The sequence below is a fragment of the Dermacentor albipictus genome, chromosome 1, assembly GCF_038994185.2.
Source record: "Dermacentor albipictus isolate Rhodes 1998 colony chromosome 1, USDA_Dalb.pri_finalv2, whole genome shotgun sequence".
Taxonomy (NCBI): Eukaryota; Metazoa; Arthropoda; class Arachnida; order Ixodida; family Ixodidae; genus Dermacentor; species Dermacentor albipictus.
In genome coordinates, this window is record NC_091821.1 from 436,463,013 (window position 1) to 436,478,711 (window position 15,699).

At 40.0% G+C, this 15,699-nt stretch overlaps 1 protein-coding gene across 1 annotated transcript in view; it reads left to right on the plus strand.

Annotated features, from left to right (window-relative positions):
- Positions 1 to 15,699, plus strand: part of na (sodium leak channel non-selective protein na) — a 76,469-nt gene that overhangs the window by 20,228 nt on the left and 40,542 nt on the right. Inside the window, exons 10-21 of the mRNA XM_065439766.2 lie at positions 1,046 to 1,267; positions 3,554 to 3,721; positions 4,908 to 4,967; positions 5,095 to 5,226; positions 6,284 to 6,421; positions 6,509 to 6,583; positions 6,795 to 6,926; positions 8,227 to 8,426; positions 9,851 to 9,955; positions 10,455 to 10,637; positions 11,614 to 11,793; positions 13,759 to 13,879. Coding sequence (XP_065295838.1) covers positions 1,046 to 1,267; positions 3,554 to 3,721; positions 4,908 to 4,967; positions 5,095 to 5,226; positions 6,284 to 6,421; positions 6,509 to 6,583; positions 6,795 to 6,926; positions 8,227 to 8,426; positions 9,851 to 9,955; positions 10,455 to 10,637; positions 11,614 to 11,793; positions 13,759 to 13,879 — 1,716 coding nt within the window. The remainder of the gene's footprint in view (positions 1 to 1,045; positions 1,268 to 3,553; positions 3,722 to 4,907; positions 4,968 to 5,094; positions 5,227 to 6,283; positions 6,422 to 6,508; positions 6,584 to 6,794; positions 6,927 to 8,226; positions 8,427 to 9,850; positions 9,956 to 10,454; positions 10,638 to 11,613; positions 11,794 to 13,758; positions 13,880 to 15,699) is intronic.

Consider the following 15,699-nt stretch of genomic DNA (forward strand, 5'->3'; position numbering starts at 1 on the left):
GCGCCCCCTCATGGATGCCTCATGCACCCATCTGAACCGCTGGCGTGTGAGCATATAAGTACGCTTCACGCTGCCAATGGGAAGCAGTAAGCTATGCCCACAGTATGTAGACTTCTGTTAATTTGAGTCCGGTTAATTTGTTTTATTGGTTAATTCGATCCCGAGCGAAGGTCCTGACTGGTCTGGGCACAAACTATGGGCCCAGACTTTCATTATTTTGATCCTAATTATTTCGATTCTGGATAATTCGAACTTGACCTTACTCAGCACACACATGTCTGACCGCTGTGATGACCCCACTAGCGACCCAATAGCGACTCAATAGTGACCCAGTAACTGGCAGCCTCAGTCCTGCGGCAATGCTTCAGAGACATTGAATGCATTGAACACACATACGTCATCTCCCGTCGAAAGCGCCTATTTCCGGCCTGTCCTGGAAGATTCTCATGCAATAACGGTAGCTCACTATCGCTGATTACGGTATTTACCCGATTTTAATGCATACTTCTTTTTTAAAAACCAAAAATCGCATTAGCGGCGTTTGTTTGCTTTGCCACATAACACTTATGTATTGCAGCGAAGCGGACGGAAGAGGGCGAGCCAGATTGCTTTATCATGTGGGCAAAATATGAACTATCAGAGAAGTATCCGCAAACACTATATTGTGACTGCCATGTTGACTTTGTTACTACTAGTCCTCTGTGTTTTAAGCTGAAATATTTAGTACAAAATTTCAGAGGATAGAACTTTATAGTGTGTTCACACATGACACAGCAAAGGGGCACACAGTGTATTGACTTACAACCATCTGGATTTATTAATGAGAGTAGTATGTACAGGAACTGTTGAAAAACGTAACAAACAAAGCCAAGGTACAAAACATTATTTACTATAGAAGACCAAGTCACCTACAATCATGGTCCCTGTATGCACTGACAAGTCTCTTGTGTCTGATACATGTGTAGCTGTTTGGGGCTCCTGGCTAAAGAGTCTTGGTTGTCATCTGCATGACATTAGAGACGGTTTGGTGTTTTCATGCGTGCAGGTGCTGAAAGGGGACGACACTGGCTGGAAGCTGGTTACGGTAGACGAGAGCAAAGGCCGTGGCAAAGCTCCGCGATGCCTTCAAGTGGCCATCCACTCGGCTGCTTTTCAGGTCATTGTCATGATGGTGAATGTGGCGAATGCCTTTGTGGCCGCAAGCATCTCCTTCGTGCACGACGAGCGACCACGGGAGGACTTTTTCAAGACCTACTACTTTGCCGAGGTGCGTCCTCTGTCCTGCAGGCGCAGGTTTTCTAGCTTGGGTATCAGGCATCTATTGTGCTTAAAGGTCTGGTGCTTACTAGAATTTTTAAAAAGAAAGCAGTTGCATATCTTTTCAAGAATTAATTCAAAAATATGAACGCAGTCTGTTTGTTGTATATTAGAATAATTCAGGGACGTTGTAAAGAAATCTTTGGAGTTTTAGCAACTGCGGCCAACTGTGAGGACAGTTGAGGTGATGGGAAACAGCATTTTCACATGGAAAACTGCGCTACATAAACGGGAGTCAGCAAAGTCTAATGCACTTCTGTTACTCTGCAATAAATGTTATGTTGAAATAGAAACTCACAATTGGCAACAAGTATGGTCACTGTGGCTGCAAATTGGTTTTATGGTCTTCAATAAAATTGGTCTTGATGTTCATTAGCTGCTCAAAACTTGTGACACAAACTCATTCACAAAGAAGGAACCATGTAGAAAAGTATAGAAATCTTTGGGAAGTATCAAGTGAACTTTTTCTGTGGTTCACTACGCACTGTTATGTTTGGTGTATCTCCTAGGATGGTGTCAGTCTAGTTTCACTTGCAGTTATCTTTTCTTGCTTGATAATTTCTTTTCATAACTGCCTGTGTTTAATCACATCTCGTTAAGCAGTTTAGGCTTTTTCACCTTCACTTCCTCATATACAGAATTCGCTGCCTTATGTTCCTTCTTCCTCGTATGCGCACAAAGGTGACTTAAAGGAGCAGCTTTCAACAGCCAGAATGTGTTTCTGTCACTGAAGCAAGTAACAATGAAGCTGTCTCAAATCAGGAAATACCCACAGTGGAGCTAGCTTACTGTCATGAGAGAAAACAGCATTGATATTGTCTAGGATTGTGAGCTTTCCCTGCCAAATTGCTACACTTTGGAAGAAACTGTAGCAAGGAATGGCAAATCAGTTTAGGTGACCTGAAGCTTGTCAGCTCCTTCTGTTGTCAAGAGCTAGGTATTTGTGCTGCATTATGAGGTATTTATGTCAAGTAATTGTTTGAAATTGTGCAGTGGAGGCAACAAGGTAATTTTTTCAGCAACAGGTTATCTGCATAGGCAGACATAATGAGTTGTGTGAGTATCACTGATTACCCTATGGTTTGAAAAAAAATTCATTGATTTAACTTTTTCACATTATTTCAAAGCACATGTTGCAATAGTGAAATTAAAATGAGTTGCTGCTGCCCACTTTGTCAGTGTCCAGAGATTATACTTGTAAACAACTCGCTGTGGCAATGATGGGAAAGCTACAGGGATGGAGCTTCCGTACGTGTTACTGCGCCAAGTAGTCCGGCATAGTTTGACAGCGCTTTTGTTTTCTTGGAACAGATGCTGAATCAGTGTAGCTTCCAGGTGCAGTGGTTTAGCATATGCCCAAATGCACAAGACAAAAGCAGAAAAATAAGTCAAATTTAACACTCACTGATCTATTTTGTCTTATTTTGATGTTGTAAATAAGATGTTTCTGTATCACATTCCCCTGCTTAAACATGGATGAGAATGTGGGACTTTTTTCAGGAGCGCTGTTACTAGTGCGTGCTTTGCCTCCGTAGCTTTCCCTTCATAGCCACAGAACGTTCTCCGTGAGTATAGCACCAATTTGAAGATATTCATTCAGACACTTTCAACGAGATGCATTGGTGTTGCACTTATCTCAACAAAGTTTTTTTTGTACACTGTCACGGAACTATGTGAAAAATAAATGTAATTCAGGAGATATTTTGAGGAATATTAACTCATATTGGGTTCCTAATAAGTTGGCATACCTTCAGCACTAATTTGCTTCACTTTCCCAATTGCGACACACACACTAAGGTTATTACTTAGAAGGTAAGTTAGTAACTTTTAGTTCATAAAAAAAAGTTCATTGGTGATTATCACTTCTTACGTATGGCATAAAGAATGTGTAAGCAAAAAAGCATGCAAGTCTAGTGAACTGTTTTCAAGAGTTGCATAAAGGCTATCCTTAAACACTGACCACATGTTCTTAGCAAGTACATTTAACATGGGAAAACTTCATGGAAAAACACATGCAAAAGCTTCATGGAATTGTATTTTATGCAAGTGGGAGGATCAAGTGCCAGTAAGTTCAGCAGTAAGCATGGTCATGAAATTCTACGCATGCTGACAAAAGCGTTCCTCATATGTGGAGACAGTGGAGATGTACTTTCATCATTTGTTATCTTTGTCATCTCTATTTATGTAAATTAAAATTTGATGTGCTCATCATATATTACCTGTTCACTTGTTACAGATTGGTTTTACAATATTCTTTGATTTGGAGGTACTCCTGAAGATTTGGTGCCTTGGTTTTAATGGGTACATTAAACGTTCTCTGCACAAACTCGAGTTCATCCTTGCCATTGGGACTACACTGCATCTCATGCCCGACTTCTTCACCTCTGAATTGACTTATTTTCAGGTGCGTCATATTCAACTTCACGGGTTTTGTTGCTATGCACCTTACTTGTTCAGACAGTTAACCAGGGAAGCTAATAAAAGTGAATTTTGCTGGCACAAAAGATTGCAACAACTTGACTCAGAATGCATGCATCAGAACGACAGGTAGCTCTGGTCTTAGATTCAAAGAGTAATATAGGATGAATCTTGAAGAATTGAGATATATAGCTTGATTAGACTATAAATAATAAAATAGTCACAACGGATGGTCATGCCGCACAGTGATTGCTTTGGCATTGAAGCTTGATATTAATTTGCGAACCACAGGAAAGAGAGACTGCTAGAACAGTTAAGAGGAAGCTTTAGCTCGGGCCCAACTCCGACGCGGCCTATTCAAATACATGTAAAACACAAAAACGCTTTTATGAGATAACCTCTGGACCGATCTCTTGATGAAAATTGTTGCATTTGAAAGAGAAAGTTAAATTCTAGTGACTGTTGGAAGCGGAATTTCGATTTAGGGCTTGAATTTTCTTAAAACGATTTTCAAATATTTGACCGTGTGAAAAAAAAAAATAGAAGCACGAAGTTTACAAATTCATAGCTCTGCATCAAGAACTGATATCGCGGTTCTGTAAACGGTATCCATTAGATCATTCAAAGCGGACAAATTCAATATGTCATTTTACATCTTACGTGAATTTGTTACGTTGGTTACAACGGTTTTGCAAAAGTTGTATTTCCCTATGATTAAATTTTTTTTTATATTCATGTGTAACATATCAATTTTGTCTGCTTTAGATGTACTATTAGATGCAATTCACAGAATTGTATTATCATTTTTAGTGGTTGAGCTACAGAGTTCTAAACTTGATGGTTTCGTTTTTTGAAAATGTTCGATTTTTGCCAATTTTTAATAAAAAATTGACGACCTAACTCAAAAATTCAAAACCAACAGTCACTAGATTTTAAGTTTGTCTTTTAAATGCAACAAACCTCGTCAAATTTGGTGCAGTGGTTGCCGAGAAAAACTAATTCTCCTTTTACATGTATTTAGATAGGAGCATTCGAGCTAAAGCTTCCTCTTAAGGAGAACTTGTCTCATGGCACAATTAAGAAGATTAAAATCAAAGAAAAACAAATGGAGCTTCTATACTACTTGAATGGTTGCTACCAGTAGCTAACAGTTGTGGCATTTTATTGTGCAGGTTCTGAGGATTGTCAGACTTATTAAAGCATCGCCAGTGCTTGAAGATTTTGTTTACAAGGTAAGATGCTCCATCTCTTCCTTATCTGGATGACAGAACAAGGTAGCATGCTCAGTCTATTTATTATTGTATACATTCAATTGTGCATTTAGTATGTTCATACCCAAAATTTCGCTTATTATTTCAGATTTTTGGTCCTGGCAAGAAATTGGGAAGCCTTATAATATTCACCATGTGTTTATTGCTGATTACATCTAGCATCAGTATGCAGCTGTTCTGCTGCCTTTCCGACTTCATGAAATTTGAATCATTTCCAGAGGTAAGCTGGAGGATTGGTGCATAATTACGTGGCTCATGATTGGTCAGTTGATTGATTGATTTGTGTCACTTTATGCAAGCTGCATCATGCTAGAGGAAAATTTTGAAGGGCCAGTCAGTATACCATTAGTAGGGTATTTTGTCATAGGCTGACTGAGTCACGGCTATCTGTGATGATTATTCCATTTGCATTTCACAGGTTATTGGAAATTGCTAAATGCTTTGTTTTGATAATGCTAAGGGCCTGTGACTGTGACTTCACTTCAAAACTTATGGCTTTGTTTCGCTTTTGCTTGGTTTTCTTCAAAGCATAACAAAGTGCTGAGAATGAGGATGCTGAAAATGCCAGAAAAAGGTGAAATGTTTCTGACCTGAGAAGCTTTCTTCAGAATCAGGGCCACAAAGTATGCTGGTGGTTGCATGAACGAATTCTGTTGGCACCCCCTTACTGTGAACAAACTTCCCTCTTGGTAGCTTATAGTACGTGCATTTTTGTTGTCTCCTGGGCATTCTTATTTCCCACATTTCGTAATGATTTAGTTTTCGCTGGTACAGATGTTGTAAAATTTGACTGTCTTTGAAGAATTTTTATGCAGCTTAGTACAGGGTGAAGCAAACAATATGCGTGTTTCCATTTGTTGAGTATGACTGATGGCTTTACTAGGCCCTAAAAGTGAAGGCATATTATCATCTAGCTTAGTTGTATTCTTAACAAGGTCCAGAAGGCACATCATTTAATGTCATAGAATTTAGGTAGCAGTAATGACACAGCAGTATGAGACATAGCATTCCCTTTATACTACTGAATAGCCTAGTTTTCTTGCCCCCTGTGAATGCATCTTTTATGACTGACACACACTTGCTGTTGGGTCGGAGCTGCAATTAATCATTGTGGAGGAGGGGCTCTATATAGGAACACTGATGTTTAGATGAAAATGGAGTTGGTATATTTTTTTTTTTGCATCAAGAACTCTGTAACATTATACAGTACTAAATCTGTGTAATGAAGTGACTGAATCAATATGAGCACATAGTAATTTCTTTCTTTTTTACTTTAGGCATTTATGTCGATGTTCCAAATCCTCACCCAGGAAGGCTGGGTTGAGGTGATGAACGAAACGATGTTACGAACAAGCAAAACGATTGGCCCACTTGTGGCCATTTATTTTATCCTGTATCACCTCTTCGTGTCTTTGGTAAGAGAACAAATCGTCTGAACAAAAAGAAGAATGCGACAATTTCATGTACACTAACCACTCTTCTGTACTCTTTTATTCCTCTAGATTGTGCTCAGTCTTTTTGTAGCTGTCATTCTTGACAACTTGGAATTAGATGAAGACATAAAAAAGCTTAAACAAGTAAGTGCCCAGCGGCCATTTCTTGATAGATTCTGTGCAAGATGCTTGCATAGAGTTAAGTATTAAGTCTTGGAGCTACTGGCAGCAAGTCTGCTACCTTCGTTATGTAGACTAGCTCTAAGCAACAGGCCAAGATTTTTACCATTGTGAATTTCCATGCCACTGTTCTGTCAAACTGTTTTTAATAATGATCACTGTCGGCATGTTCCAGCTTAAAGCAAGAGAACAAAGTGCGGGCATCACTGATGGCTTACCTATACGGCTCCGCTTCTTTGAAAGGTTTGCCGATAGTCCACAAATGACCCGACTCCATAGAGCACCCTCGGAGTTTGGCGTGCCCAAGGCAAGTCTGATAAGCTGTTGTGTTTCTTGCTGCATTATTTATACCTAGCAGACTTGAAGGTTGTGCTAAGCAAAGTCATTAAATGGAGTCATTGCATTCTTTTGAAGCAAGTGACTCCATTAGCAAGTGACTGATAATTAGTAACAAACCCATTTCCTGTTCTATAATGTGTGCTTGCTTTTAGACCTGCTGTGCAAGTACTTCTGATGTGCAACTACATTAAGCTACATTTGAACAGACTTTTTCACGAGTGATCAGGTTGTTCAATAATTGAGTAAGATTTATACTTGTTGTTTTGTATCTTTGTATCACAAAATGGAAAGATTTTGACCTGGAGTGATGTATGATGATCCTTACACTATAATTGGTCAACAGTTGGCACCTCTTGCTGCACTTCTTTTTTGAGGCATGCACCAAAGAAACTGTCAGCTATGTACACATTGAGTTCATTAACAAGACCATTAAGACTTAAGTCAGGCCATTCTTGGGACAGATACGTAAGAGCTACATTCACTCATACAATCATATCTTCCAGCTTATGGTAAGGATGTTATATAACTCGTTTTTCTGTGCTCAGCACTATGAAGCTGAGAATTCTGCATCTGTTATTGATATTGTTGGCTTACTTCATATGTAGCAGTAAGTATGACTAAGGCGAAGCATGAAAGAAATTGAGCTGAAACCATCAGAGGATAATCATCAAAGCCATGTGATAGCTTCCCTGTAGACCTATTAAAATATGTTGCTAAATATACTGACTGGTTATAATCTGTTGATTAATGCTATGACACGTGTAGGTGCTGTGACATTGCGCTAACTCCAGGATTGGCCTGCATCACGAACCATGTTAAGATTTTGAGAGGATACACATCGGGCACTGGAATCAGCATTGGTCCACCAAGTCACCAGCGTTGATTACACCATCTTCAGGACTGGCTGAGCTTCGATTACATTGTCTCACGGATCAGCCCAGTTTACCTGGTCAGACAGGTGTTCATGCAAAGCGGGGGGGAAGAGCCAAAGAAAGCTTCACTTTTGCATACGAATGATGGAACTTCGTGTGAAGTGGACACTCTGTTGTTTGTGTCAAGTCAGGACACATCTGCTGCGTGGCATTATAAAGCCTGGATAACTCTGTCGAAACTGTGAAGATCTCACATATTTCAATCACCATCACCAGCTGCTGCTTCGAATACCAGACACTTAGTATTTCTGTAGGCCAGCAATATTCAGAGATTTTTGTTGACACGGTGCACGTCTGCTTTGGAGTGCATCATCATGTACGGGTATGTGCTCCCAGGTTCGGGAGAGCTTTATGCGTCAGTTTGCGGAGGAGCTGCCCGAGGAGTGCTCGGAGCTGAAGAAGGCGGCCGCTGCCGATCTACCCGAGAACCTCGTGACATACCGCAAAAAGCCACCCATTCACCTGCTGTCCTCACCGAGCAAGGGCCGCAATGCCGCCAGTCTACTCAAGAAAGTCAGTGTCACCAGCATTGTTCTGTGAGTCCTAGCTGTGTCCTCCACATTCTCACTCTGTGCAGGCTGCACAGCTGCATTTGGTCATGAGTGTGATCACTCACAACAAGAGGCAACGCATGCTTTTGATAGCACTCAGCATTGAAGTGTTACAAAGAATACAGAGGGAGTTTTATTGGTGTGAGCAGTTCAGTGCACTGTGCTGGCTGTTTTAAAGTGCATTTGCGCCTGAATTTTTAAGTTGGCCATGTTAAAATGCAGCAATGTCTGATGCTCCTATTTTCGTATCCACAGTTCAGTGTCACCCTTGAATAGATTTCACTATTTTATATCATAACGAGCATAGGTTGCTGCAAAGATGATGTGGCAAACCTTCTGACCCCATGGAACTAATTTCAGTGTGCATGTTAACAAATGTTCCTAAACAATGCAAGCTGTTGCAGCTAGCTTTATTTACAGGGGCTGCGTAATGTTAGCTGGCAATAGGCTGAAAGTCGGTTCATATATAAACATTAGAAGTAGCAGTAAGATTGTAGCAGCTGTCAAGATCACGCAGTAGTACTGCCACGTTGCTGCACCTCTGTCCAACACTTAATGCCCTTGACCTAAGTATGGTAGCATTGAAGTGTGGAATGCTTTCATGTTGTGTAGTTGTGCTGCACATGAAAATGTGTTCTCCTTGAACAATACATTTTCATGTGCAACAAAACTGTGCAAAACAAAGACATTCTGCACTTACTGAGAGACATTGCACAGAGCATTGAACGAATACAAAACCAACCAACTATGAGGATGGTGTTCCGTTTAAGCATCAGTTCCGTTTAAGCGATTTTTGTTTACTGAGATTTCACTGTATATTCCTTGTCCAGTCCAGCTGCAGAAATTGTTCACACATAAGCACTTTGCCTCATCATACATAAATGAACTTTTGCCACTAGTAATTTGTACTGCATTGTAACTTGGTATTGCTGAGTCTCATTTGGGAAATATTTTCAAAAAATGGTAGTACTGCACTGCTGTTGCCACCCGTGAACACTGCAGATGAATCAGCGGAGCATTATGCACAAGTGCCCCTTAATCTGGGCTGGCCTTCTGCAGTTTTGCTTATACTTTGTGAGGTGCCAAGAGGCTGACCAGCTGAAGTATCTGCTTATGCAATGTTCCCGCATCAACAACTTTGCCACTAGAGGCCCTGTTTGCAGTCTGCTGGTGGTAACGAACACTGGCTGCCTGGATCCCATACTACATTTTGCATCTTATTGTTTTCACCATGATATTGTCTGTGCACATTTGTTTCCTTCCAAGTGTTGATAACTGAGTAGAGCAACTCAATATGCCTTTATGTAGCTGCAGCTAATAGGAAACTAAGGTCGAGCAAGGAAAAATTAGGAGCCAGCCAGTTGTCAAAGTCACTGAATAGTGTCACATTTAAAAACTTTTCTTTACAGTGACTCCAACAACCAGCGACTATTGGATGGGGAATCTGGACCTGTTCCAACGACTGTCAAAGGTCAAAAGCAGGCCCAGAAACAACCCATGAGATTGGATCGTAGGTGAGTCCACCCAAATCATTGATGCGACACGGACAGTCACAAAACTGTCTCTTCTGTTATCACTCATAATGCTTTCTGTGAGCTCTGCATAACTGACAAACAGCACATTCAATCCAATAAAAATTATTAGGAACGTGGATATATTGTGAATGTTTGTGTTGATTACGTATAGCGGAGTCATGCAGGGCTGCCATTTATATTCCCATTGCTTGCATTATACTTGAACCTCGATATAAAAATGGAAATAACAGATTATCAGATATAACGAAGTAAAAACATATTTTCTCGCTGATATCAGTGCGTAACGAATATATGCTTATAACGAGTCTCAGATATCACAAAGGTATTTTTTGTGTTGGATGAAACTGCAATAAGTTAATGAATGAATGAATAATGAGGTTTAACTGTATGCAGATTTTATACGTGGGAAAGCATTTTACTTGATGGCACCATCGTGCGCATTAAAAAGTGTGACGTGCACATTCCGGTGCCCGGGCAGGTTCTCCCGATCTAGGAGCATGCGGAGGTCCGTTCGTGGCTCCGTGAAGATGAAGCAGACCTACGATCACTTGAAGGAAAACGGAGACATGGGTTCTGTCAATGCCGCTACGTCAGGCAGGAGCCTGCACGATTTTGACATCAAAATGCTGCAGCAGAAGCGTCAGCAGGCTGAGATGAAGAGGTCAGTTGCATATATTTCACTTTGGCGACCCACATTGGTGATGCTTGTCTGACTATAGAAGCATCGAACCACATATGTTACATTTTGTTCTTCTACAATGTCGCTGTGTTGAGCCACATTGCTGACCTTAACTCCTCATTACTGTATTTGCGAGTATAAAATAAATGCATCCCTTGTCTTAACCTGATATGCACATTGGATAAGAACTGCTTAGTACATTAGCATAAAAATTAAGCAATTTCACAAGATGGCCTGTGCAAATGGTCTGTCTTGTTGAAATAGACAGTTTTACCATGGTGTGATGGCACAGTTATATTGCTTATCTTAGAGTCCACATGCCGCTGTATGCCATGATACCTTATTTATGTATTCATGTCATGCTTAGAAAAAATTGATAAAAGAAAACTTATTTTTATTTGTATTGCGTTGCTTTCAGGCTAATAGGCTTTGACCCGTCATTTCAACGCTTTTCATGCCAAGTGACTTACGAGATGCTTTAAATATTGAGGGCTTACTCACCAGCAAGACGAGGTAGCAAGCATGCAGTTAAGTTCAGGGGGTGCTAGAGTTTGAAAAAAATTAGATCTAATATCTGTATTGACAGTGTGCGCAATAAATTTTTAATTCTGCCTAATTCATGTAGAATTTTGCGTGAATATTGCTTTGAGATACAGAAGTTTTTACTGTTGTGCTTTTGCCAAGAAGGGTACCAAAGTACTAGTATATTGTATTGCTTTAGACTGCAATTTATGCCATCCAAAGGAAGGAAAGCATGACAAGAAATACTGTAGTGTCACAAACTGCACAAAATATTCCGGAAGATGCATGAAGAGAAGAGCTTGCTATTAACCACAAAAAGGGGTTATGGTCGAGGAGTAGGTGAGCTTAGCTATGAGCCATTAAAGAAATATGAGTATACAGTTGTAGAAACAAAGCCACGCTGTGCATTATTAAATGAAAACACTCCACAATGCAGGAATCAACGAGAAGAGGACCTCCGCGAAAACCACCCCTACTTTGACACGCCTCTGTTTGTAGTGGGCAGGGAGAGCAAGTTCCGCAAGATCTGCCAAACCATCGTGTATGCCCGCTATGACCCCCGGTTCAGGGACCCTGTCACCGGACAGGAACGCAAAATCAAGTACAAGGCCGTGCAGTGAGTATCTGTAGCCCGAGGGATGTGGTCCAGTTGTGCCACAAGTGTGCAGGTAGTGATGCCTTAATGTGTAAGGTATACCATCTCACATTTATATGTGCTCTCCGATAGTTCTTGAGAAGCTTGAAAAATATTGCTACGAAATTCTGTTGCTTTCTCTCCATATTCAGCAGGGCAGCTATCAGGCTAAGTAGGCCATGCTCGGCATATTGGATGCTTGGTCGGTTTTAAATAGCGCACTGAGTTTTTTCTCAGCATTATAGATTGTATCATTGGCTTCTATTTCAAAAGTTGAGGGAAAAAAAATATTCCTTTGACAGAAATGATCAAACTTTATAATTTTTAGCACCAGCTTCAGTTCGGGCGAAATTTTAAGGCAGGAAACTGCTTGTTAGAGGTACAAATGTTCGTGTGTAAACAGTAAATACATATAACAGAATTATCAGCAAATTGAAACACTTGGATTTTATACTGTCTTGAGAAATTAAGGTAAAAGCTGAGCTATACACTGCAGCTTGTTTGTAGATTTCTTGTTAGAAAATACTGAGCAGCTCTATAGGCTGTGTGTCGGAGCTGAATTTTTACCGTAATACTAGTTGTTATACATGTTGTCCTTTAGACATATTGATGTTATGTTTTTCAAACTCTGACAGTATTATTTGCTGTTCAGCTCCCAGAAAATAGAAGTAAGTGTTCTTTGTGGTGGAGCATGCAATCACTTTGTTTGCGTGTATTAATGGGCTTTCGTGAGTGTAATATATAACTCACCTGCCATGCCAAGACACTTGATACATGCACTTTGCCGTTGTAAATAAGGCCTGTATATATATCTGTATGTTTCTATTGACAAGTAAATGTCCTGTAAGCATAGCCAGGAAGAGAGCTTGCCCACTTTGTCTTGGCAGTGTACGAAGCATGAAGTGAGCTGAAATTAAATGTACATGGGGGCCATTATGACAAATAGAATGGTTTAAATTCTGGAATTTCATGAGCCAAAACCACAATCTGATTATGAGGCCCACCACAGCGTAGCACGTTATGCAAGTTCTAAAATCCACGATGTTGCAGCAGTCGTTATGTGGAAATGTCTAGACACACACTTCCGGCAGTTTTCACAGAGAAAACTTATGACCTTATGAATGCAGGCTGGAAACCGCAAGCTTTTCTATGACAAATATGAGGATTCACTCTGAACAAAAGAACTGTACTACATGTAGGACACTATATGAAAAGCATATATATATATATATATATATATATATATATATATATATATGCTTTTCATATAGTGTATGCCCGCTATGACCCCCGGTTCAGGGACCCTGTCACCGGACAGGAACGCAAAATCAAGTACAAGGCCGAGGGATGTATATCTATATATATATATATACATCCCTCGGGCTACAGATGCTCACTGCACGGCCTTGTACTTGATTTTGCTTGATATATATATATATATATATATATATATATATATATATATATATATATATATATATAATATAATGTATATAATATAACATATTATATTATAATATAATATATAATATAATATGTTAATATATATAATATATATGTTAATTTTGCATAGCTGGGGATCTTTAATGTGCACTCAATGCATGGAATATGGAGGTTCTTGCATTTTGCTTCTGCCAAAACGGGGCCATGGTGGCTGGGATTTGACACCATGACCTTGTGCTTAGCAGCACAAGGCTACAGCCGCTAAGCCACCATAGCGGGTGCATTATAACATAGGTCTACTTTGTTTTCATGTAACAGAAAGGGCACACGTACCAATAAGAACTCTGTGACACCATCACTTTGCATTCGCATGCCACATTAAAGCTTCCCATCTGAAAAGTAACAATGTCTGAAATTGAAGCAGCATCGATTTGGAATGTGAGCCCTAGAGTGTGTTCCACATACAAAAGCAAAGCAAACAAATCAGCTGAACTTTTTTTGCAGTAACCTGCTTGGACTTGTCACATACCTCGACTGGATGATGATCTTCGTCACCACACTGTCATGTGTGTCCATGATGATGGAGACACCAACACAGCGAATTATGAATACACCAATGCTCCAGGTGAAAACACCGCATGCACAAATTGGACATGTGTGCATCATGGCTAGTCACAACCTGTGTTTGAACTTGTTTATTACAGCCAGTTTTGCTTGGGTGTTGTAAAGATTTTAGATAACTGGATGGGTTCTTTTCACAACTGTTTTCTGCTATTCTCATCAAAAAAAAAAAAAATAAATAAAGCAGTTAGATTTTTTATAAAAGCCAGTGAGACTCGGCTGTTACTGGGAGGAAAATTTTTATTTTGGTATTGTGCTACAAAACATTAAAGTGAGCTGGCCCAACCAAACCAGCTCAGTTAGAAGAAATTGAATTTAAGCTTGAGTGGTGATGCCAGCAGAACACTAAAACTTCCTGCAAGGCTCATTTGGGGACGTATTCTGGGATGATCACTTTTATTGATGCTATTGCCTCGGCCATAAGGTGCACATTGATTGGCTGGTTGAGCAAAACCGGATGAGCTGATTGGCTGGTTGAGCACTACGTCAAGTGGAGGTGATAGCGCCGAAAGTGATCGTCCGAGAATACATTCCTTGGTCTCGATTGGAGCAATATAATTTTTATGCGGCTCATATGGCCCCAACTGTAACAGGCGATGGTCTATTTATGGCGCAACAGGTATTACTACAGTGGCCAGTCAGAAGATTCCACAGTACCAAATATTTTTATAATGTGGTCTGTATGAGGGCCACTTTTCAGTGTTTATGGTGACGTGACAATGTTGATTATAATGTAATCACACTTTGCCAGGTATATCTTGAAACAACCCCATTCATTGCTTGAGTGGGACCAATACAAATAAACAATGTTTATTTGTCAATTATGCCACAAATTTTACAATAAGCAGTCTGCACATTATTCATGAGCTCAGAATGGATATAGTTGTAATAAAGTGCAAAAGACAGGTTCCATTCACTAAATGAGAGAGCAATTAAAGGCTGACTTATTGACTATGTTGCAGTATGCTCATGCTGCATTATAACAAACTATGTATTGCTTATCATTACCCGAGAATTAGGAGAAGAAGGAGAGAGCACAACCTTCTTGTTCTTGGTCAATCCCTCAGAGTGGGCATATGCCTTTTGCGCTGATGGAAGCATCAACAAGAAGAAACAGCAAGCTGCCTGAGGAAGTGTAGATGAAAGATGGCATTGCAGTGACTGAAGGAACATCACCATCAAGCGTAGACCAAAAGGTGCTACAGAGAGAACCCTGAAGTGTGGGGACTCAAAAGAGATGGAAAATGCAGTGCTGTCATTAGGAATCTCTGACGCACAGTAGTAAGGCATTGAAAACAAGTGGCAGTGATGGGTTGAAGCAAGTGCCGGTGAAACCATTGAGAAACCATCATGCTTCCTTAGTGTACATCATCAATCAATTCAATTTGTCCCTTCTACATTTGGTACCATTCGAATCACCAAGTACAAAACATGTGTAATTTCACTAACTGCTTCCAGCCGGCAGTTTTTGAAAAGGAATCAATTCATTTTTTTTCACTGGATTTTTATATTGTAGTACATGTTAACATTTAATTCTTGACTAAAGAATACCACTAGGATACTTTAGCACCTTACTATTTTAGATTTCACCTATGTAGTTGTGCGTTTGACATATCTTTTAATATGCTTTTGTTGGTTTACTTTAAAATACACATGAATTAATGTTGTAAAAAGGAGTATACCTTAAAGCATTAGGTTTATGCTACTGGGACGAAATTCCTTGGGCACTAAAGCAGTGCGCGAGAGGGGGCGGAGGGAGAGGGTCGAAGATAGAAATTCTGGATCTATTTCAATTTTGTTTGTTTGAACCGAACTCTTTTCCAA